Source organism: Macaca fascicularis, chromosome 11, assembly GCF_037993035.2.
Source record: "Macaca fascicularis isolate 582-1 chromosome 11, T2T-MFA8v1.1".
Taxonomy (NCBI): domain Eukaryota; kingdom Metazoa; phylum Chordata; class Mammalia; order Primates; family Cercopithecidae; genus Macaca; species Macaca fascicularis.
The window spans coordinates 23,530,027-23,538,343 of record NC_088385.1 but is presented as its reverse complement, the minus strand read 5'-3'; the positions used below and the strand labels follow the sequence as shown (position 1 = coordinate 23,538,343).

Sequence of the window (8,317 nt, the reverse complement as noted above, 5' to 3'; positions counted from 1 at the left end):
CTTAAGTTCAAAAGCCTCACTCTTGTTTTTTTAGAAGTTGAAAAATTTGGCAAAGTTATTAGTTAGTAAACATATTCAGGTTCAGGTCGGTTGAGAATGGTAAGAATTACATTGTTAAAAATTGTCATGTACAAATGACATCCCTACAGTGTCACTTTGGTTGGCAGTTATTTGAAAATATTGCTTTTCAGAAACAGTAAATTCAGCTAATTAAATACTCTTTGGTTTACAAATATCCTTCAAGGTCAATTTTTGGGCCATATTTATTAAAACTTGCCAATGTCGTTTTTTTTTTTTTTTCCTATCAGGAAGAGGTAATGACTGGTCAGAACAAATGCCTGCAGAAATCAGAGCACATTTTAATACCAAAATGCAAATCAAATTATTCAAACCAACCAAAACCCAAAACACTCTAAATTTAGATTAAAGTTCCTTCAGTCACATATCCTAATATATTATAGACAACCAGGGAGAATCTCACTTTTATTATTTTGCATTGAGAGCTTCTGAATATTTATAAAAGCACCAATTTTCATTTTGTGACTTGCATGATAGAAATCTTGAGGAAGAAATATCAGGGGTTGGGTGGGTTCAGTGATATTTATTACCAATGCTTATCAACTAACAGATTGTCCTTGTTGGAACAAAAATGGTATGCATTCTTCTGTGACAATATATTAAGACATAAACTGACAGTCGTAAGTGAAAAAAACACCGGTTAAGCAAACATAATATGCTAAAATTCCCATGCAAATAATTTACAGAGTATAAAAAATTTAGTGATTTTTTAAGCTGATGAATATGTATTAAGTAAAGCCATTAAAACTTCACTAACAGGTAATATATAGATATGTTAGAATTATTAAAGTTAGCAATACTACAATACTAAATTATACTTACAGTTAAAATGAAATCTCTGATAGAAGATGGAGTTTTGGACCCGTAATCAGTTGGGAATTTTAAAAAGAAAAGGGACAGGGAAACTGCTATCAACCAACACTTTATATACACAAATAACTATTTATTGAAGTATATATACTTCAAACAACTATTTTTAATTTCACATTTAACATCTGAGTATTTTGCCTTTTTAGGGAGTAAAATTACTGGAAAGAAAATCTTTCTCTTCAAAAGTTATTCAAGTAGCAGTTTTCAAACTAATTCAAGGGCTAATTCACATTTGGAAACATGTATAAGTGCTCCTTGTCATACAGAAAGTAATGGTTGAACTGTGTATTCACAAGTCATTTCACTCCAGAGTAACTAAATTGGTTTGTATCAAAGATGGAGGGGTGTCATGGATACCCTGCAAATTTTACGTAGCGTTCACTTCCAATCCACAGCTTTGCTTTTTTTGCTTCTTAGTACCATCGGTTTTACAAGGAAAGCAGGCTTGAGGAACTAGAACTTAAGTTGAAGGCCGTTCTTTCTTTTTATTATGGCAGAGGAGAATTTCTGCTTATTTTTTTGGTTACTAATATTGAGTAAGAGGAGTATAATTGAAGTGAAGCCATGCTTTCCTCCTATGAGTTTGTCTTTGTTTTTTCTTCATCTGGTTTTTGTTTTGAAACAGGAAAGGAAAATTATCCTGCTGTACTTTAATTTGAAATAGGAACTTTCAATGACACTGAAATATTAAACCATTAAGGCTTACAAAGTTTTGTTATTAGTTTTTTATTAATGAATTTCAAATTCTAACCTACTATCTGATCATGCTGGGCAGATTAATGCAGTGGCTGTTGTTTATTGACTGGTCAGTGTTTCATCTGTGAAAGTCAAGATGAATAAGGTTTAATTTTTCATAGTAGGACAGATAAATATTTGGCCTTTTGTGTTAGAACTTAGTAAAATAAAATATACATTAATAGAACATTTATAACAACACAAAACATAATAAATTGCTGGATAATACACTCCTTTGTCTTATGAAAACTCAGAAGACCTCATACTATAATTTGTACAAAGTTAAATTACTGACACTAATTTTTATCTAATGTATTTGAATAATTCATAAAACATTTCCCCCAGAGGCTTGTAGAATATTAGAAAAAAAGAATTAAATCTTCTTTCTAGTTTTCTGTTATATGATACTAGTTCTTATTATATCAAAATATTCAGCCTCTGATTATATGAAAATAATCAGTAGTTTACAGTTCTGATTATATGAAAATACTCAGTACCACGGAATGTCGTTTTGTGGGTTTCATTTTAATGGAAAAATTTTAAAATTAAATAACTTTCAAGAAAATAAATCAAATTTAAACATTCTTGAGAGTACTTACCTATGGTGATTTATTATTACTCTTTGAAGCCTTTTTGGTTACACTGAATTATTTGCATAATTAAAGAACCACTTCTTAATGCGAAGCAATGAGGAAATCATTGCTTCATTGTCAGAACATGAACATGTTCAACATTTTTATCTGTTAGGAGAAGGCTTTTCTTCTGTGCTCCACAACTTTTCAAGGAAGCAGAAACCTAAGGATACCAATGTGTGTCAAGGCAATCAACCTTTAAAACATGTGGAGAAAAACTAGCTGTCCCTAGAAAGAAAATGCGGATTCCTTCTAGAGTCTTACACATATGTCAAAAGCCAATTTTGTTTTCCATTTATACATAATTCCATATACTGTATTTTATGGTCTTACCTACACTAGTTGATACTAGGTCAGTATTTTTGAATCAGCAGGTGAACATTGAGTTCCACTATGGAAATGAAGCCTTAATCTTCAGCAGTTTTGTGTCTTCAAACATATTTTGCTCAATTTTTTTTTTTTTTTTTTCTGAGGCAAAGTTTAACATCTCGTTGCCCAGCCTGGAGTGCAATGGTGCGATCTCAGCTCATCATAACCTCTGCCTCCCAGGTTCAAGCGATTATCCTGCCTCGGCCTCCCAGGTAGTTGGGATTACACGTGTGCACCACCATGCCCGGATAATTTTGTATTTTTAGTAAACACAGGGTTTCTCCATGTTGGTCAGGCTGGTGTCGAACTCCCAACCTCAGGTGATCCACCCGCCTTGGCCTCCCAAAGTGCTGGGATTACAGGCGAGAGCCACCGCGCCCGGACCAAAAACGTTCATTTTATTTCACCATTGTTAGCCTGCTGTTAGAATGATTTGCTAGTGGGAACACAAAGAGCAATTCAAGTTAGGTAAAAGCACCATTAGGTAAGGTAAAAGCAACATTTATTTTAACAAATACAATGTGTAGGCAATAACACACATTGCCTAACATCCATGGTGCACAACATAGACTGGGAAACATGTTACTGTTCTCTGAGCATGGTTCATTGGTGTGAAACATACAAATATGTATGGAAATCTCAATTTAAGTTATATGTAGTTTTAGCTTAACTCATTGTTTGTAGTGTAATTCATTCCCAATAAGAATTTGAGTATCTTCCAGATGAACAAATTGATGTGTGAATAAAGGACCTAAAACTGATATATTTCTTAAAAAGAACAATTTAATTTTGGAATATTCTTTACCTAAAATTTCTGATTTCTTAATCTTAAAATTGAATTTTGTTGAAGATTTAAAAAATGGACTGACAATATCAGCAAATTCATAAAGACACAAATGACCTAGGACAATGGTCATAAAATGTGTTGCTGCTTGTTCGATCAATGAAATAAACACAGTTTCGTTTCAAAGTACATAAATATTTTAGCTTTCAATTATCTGGAATTGAGCTATTAGCATTTGAACTTTTATTGATATTTCTTCCACACATTAGCTAATAATCGCTAAATAAGGGGGATCTTCTTGGTGTTTCTAGACTATGAAAGTTCATAGAACTTTGTTTTATTGGCGTGTTCTAACAGTTTGAAAGGCAGTTGATTTGCAAATGGCATATAAGTCAGGAAAGGCATTAAACTAGAATCAGGGTTAGGATGACAGAAGAGGACAAGACCCTTATTGAGGTTTCCATTATTATTTTAGAAGTACTATAAATGACGAGGACAATGGAGAGCCCCTTACTGACATGGAAGCACCAAGAATACCTCCCACAGTAGAATATAAATGATTTTTAGATTATTCACTTCTCATTAATCAAGATTTGATAATCACACAATTAGTTCACTTTTATAAATTAATAATTTCAAACTTTAGACTTTATTTATAATGATAATTTTTATATTTTTATTACTTAGAAAATAATTTATATTTTTCCATCATTTAAACAAAGAGTAGGCCTGAGTCTCATGCCTTTTGCACAGCTTTTACCTTCAAAGAAAGTTCTCTGGGTAAGATAGGCAGGGAATATGGGGAAACTGCAAATTAACAGTCTGCATACATCTAATATGAACAGTCTGTAAGATATTCCTTTTCTTTAGTTTAACTGGGATTGCAGCGGTAAGATTTGTTCTGGTATTCAACCAAAATAGACAGAATTTGGTATTCTGTTTTTAGGAAGTAAATACTTTCTTGAACATAATATGAGAAAATTTCTTCGTTCATCAGATGAAGACTAATATAGATATATCCCTGTACAGAGCTACCGTCTTCATCTTTTATTGAGAGCCAAACCAGGTCTTATACAAATGACAAAAAATATTACAGCTAACAAAAGCAAAAGTGGTGCTTTTATCAAGGAAACCAATATTTTAAAGGTTAATTTAAATATATAACTGGAAAGACGTTTATTAGCATGCTGAAAATAACACTGATGACACTCAGAATATACCTGGTTTTTACTTAACAGAGAACCATGGCATCCAGGTAACCAGTTCCAACTTTTCCTACCATTGATTTTATAGTTTTCTAAACAATTACCTTTTTCCCTAGGTGGGCTAGAAACTCTTTCATTTGAAAGACCTGAGTTTATTTAATGGCACCTATAAATAGGCTCATATAAAAATGTAGTAAATTGCAACAAATACATTGGCACCACAGGAAGTAAGCTCTGGATTTGGATGTGAACACAATAATATTGCTGTCACCTAAAAGGGGGAGAACTCTACTGGCAGAAAATGTCCCTTAGCATCCTTTGAGATGTACTGGGTGTGTACGAAAGTCACATACTTGGTGGATCTTCATCCCTTTATTTATCCCAATTGACTTCTAGCTGTAATAGTAATTTATTTTTAAAGAAAAATGTATCAATCTTCCTGGATTGATGAACACAGTTCTGGAATGAAGATGTTCTAATTACTTTGGCCACTATTATTCCTCTTATTTCCTGTACCTTAAAACACAACAAAAAACAAAACCAGGCAGTTTGCTGAGACTTCCACTGTAGTAGCCAAGATGCCCTGCTAATTGGACTATACAGCTTTGATGAAACTGCCAACAGACTGTGATGGGCTTCCAACTGTCCTGCCAGTCCACTCACTCCAAACGTAGCTTTATGTTCAATTAATATTTATGTTAGAGATGGACAGGCTTTGGAAGATGGGAAAATATTGGCTTTGTTAAGTAATTAGACACAAGGGGTATGAGAAGATAAATGCTTTTCTCCCCCTTCTCTTAATTGCAATGAAAGGAAAATAGTTAAATTCACTGGCAAAATTTGACTCATAGTAATTTTTGCAAACATAGAGACACACAGGCAAAACTAAGGAAATGAAAACAATTAGGTAAGTTCTAAAAAATGAAGACCTGGTGTTAATTCAGAAATCTACTGAAATATATTTTAATTATTTAGGTAGAGGCTGCATCCACTTGATCCTTTTTACATTTTCCTACTTATTGGAGAATTTGCCTTGAAACCATGAATATTTTTTGTTGTATTATCTTTGCCTTATTTTTTAAAATGCTGTGAATTACTGTAAAATAATGCTTCGAAAGGGGAGAGTACAATATCCATTTACGAGAAATAAAAGTATTTTTAATGTAAACATTTCTTTCTACTACGTCAGAGAAAATAAAAACTGGAAATCACAATCAAAGTTTACATAGAAGCTAAGATTGTTTAGATAATGAGTAGGTCTATATATAGTACTGAAGGAAGAATCATAACCAAACAGTGTTGGAAAGAAATGGACACCAACTATTAAAATATGGTATTGGCTAACAGTCTTTCATCTGGGAGATATGGACCCAGAATTCATTCAGTTAGCAAAAGTTACTAGTGAAAAAAACATTCTTTGCAGCATCCTCATTTAATTGGCAAAAAAAAAAAAACTATATCAGATTATCATTTAAATTATAATAGGTAGATGATTGGCTGTCCATCGACCTCCATGCAAATGAATCATCATTCTCTTACTGGGCTTGGAGAGAACTACAATGTATAAAAATGGTGATTAAAGTATAACTTTATAAAAATGTTTCCCTTTTCCTTTTTTAAAAAAAGAGTTTACTATCTACAGAAACAAAAAAATCTTCATATTTACATCAAGATAACTATCATGACATATATAATAATACGAAATAAAATATTGAAAGTGAGTATCAACTTTTTAAATAGAGGTTTGGCTCACAGCATAAACAAGTGTAGATAACAAACAAACCAAAACAAAACAAACAAAAAGACTTTCAATAATAACCCGATCCTCAAACAATCTCTCTATAATCTCCCCTGCCAGAAGAAGCATGACTGACAATGGGCCAGATTGCCGATGGAGGCTACCCCGACAAACGGCGTGTGGATACCACAACAGGGGTTGTCAGCGGGACCTTTGCCCCTGAAAGACAAACTACAACAGTTGCCAAGAATCAGGCTTTTCCTACATCAACACAAAAACCCTGGGTTGAAATAATCTCCTTCCTCTCTTGCTATATAACCCAGAGTGATTTTTCTGTTTCCTTTTCTTCCTCTACCACACATTTTGCAGCAAATTAAGAAGACACAGGCGATCACGCTGAAGTACAATTTCCCAAGCCTTCTCTGGCATCATTTAGAATTCTAACCTGACTGAAAGACCTGACTCTGACTCTTTCCTAGGTGTTTATGGATAAAGAATGCCATCCCCTTAAATGGTGATTTGATCTCAGTTGAGTGACATCCATAATCACAGACAGCTCCTATACATTCATTAGGCAAGTAGACTGGAAAATGCCTCGGTCTTCCAGGTTTGAGGCTGGTGATAGAGCTCCTTCAAGTGGTGCATAACAGTAATGTAATACCAAACATGTGGCCCTCTCACCCAGCCCTTCAGTGCCCTCCATCTGCAAAAGGCCCTTTATTTGAAGCTAAATGGAGGAGGGCATTTGGAATGGCTGCCTCCCAAAGACACTCCACAGTGAACTTCCTTCTGTTTGTTCACATGTACTCAGTCATTTGCTACAGCTATTCTATGAGTTACTGAAACCACAAAAATCATATGCACACACATGCACACAAGCACCCTTTCAAACCGTTCCCTTCTGTCTGTCTTTCACACACACACACACACACACACACACACACACACACACACAGTGTTGGCAGGATGTATCAGAATTCAAATAATGCTCTGGAACTTTCATCCCTCAGTACTAAGAGCAAAAGCTGCTTAGTTGGTAACCTACATTTCCTGCACTGTTTCCTTGCTAAGCCACACCATCTCCTTTGTGATTTGGTTTCCTTTATGATTTATTATATCACAGTGACCACTATATATCTTAATATAAATGTTACTAAATTGTGGAGCCAGCAATCCTGGCCTTCAGTGTGTATGTGTGTGCGTGCATGGGTGTGAATACGTTTTACATGTATCTATGTGGGAGCTTATATACACACACACATATATATTCCCTCCTTAAAAAATCCTTAGAAGCTGGTGTTGCAATGTGAAAGCTTCTTTGAGCAAAGAGTTTTTAACATGTACCTCACTGTAAAAATATACACACAAAATGCGAAGAATCCCAAAATGCAATAGCCATTTGCCCATCTTCTCAAATTTCTACAGTGTTGTGTCTAAATGTTGTGCTGGCTTGAAGAGAGTCTTTGACAAGTCAATCTGTTTGGAAACACAGCCCATTCTATCCATTGTCACTGGTCTGGCTTTGGGGTTGGTATCTCCTCCCCTCTTGGTTTCCCTTTCTCTTCTTCTTCTTCCTTGATAGCCTGGATCTGTTCTGAAGAGTGCGATTGAGGGGTCGGGTCCAGGGATTGATTTTCAACACCTGCCAACCGTTGCTCCTCTTCAATGACTTTCTTCCACATCTTGTGGTTCTGTAAGAGGTGCTGAGTTATTTGGCAGTAGATTTTTCTCCTTTTGAAAGTCTTCTTTTCTAAAATAAATAAAATAAAATGCACTAAATTAGACTACTTAGTTGTGTGCTGAGCACACAAATGTTATCTCTTTTAAGATAATTAAGAGGAGGTAATCCATAACCTTGGTTTGTATATTATAATAATGCAGTTTTGGAGAATGGGGAAGAAAGAGG

General features: G+C 34.5%; 1 protein-coding gene across 1 annotated transcript in view; it reads right to left on the bottom strand.

The window, feature by feature from the left end:
• Positions 1-481: 481 nt before the first annotated feature.
• Positions 482-8,317, bottom strand: part of PDE3A (phosphodiesterase 3A) — a 315,011-nt gene continuing 307,175 nt past the window's right edge. Inside the window, exon 16 of the mRNA XM_005570302.5 lies at positions 482-8,161. Coding sequence (XP_005570359.3) covers positions 7,920-8,161 — 242 coding nt within the window. The 3' untranslated portion in view covers positions 482-7,919. The remainder of the gene's footprint in view (positions 8,162-8,317) is intronic.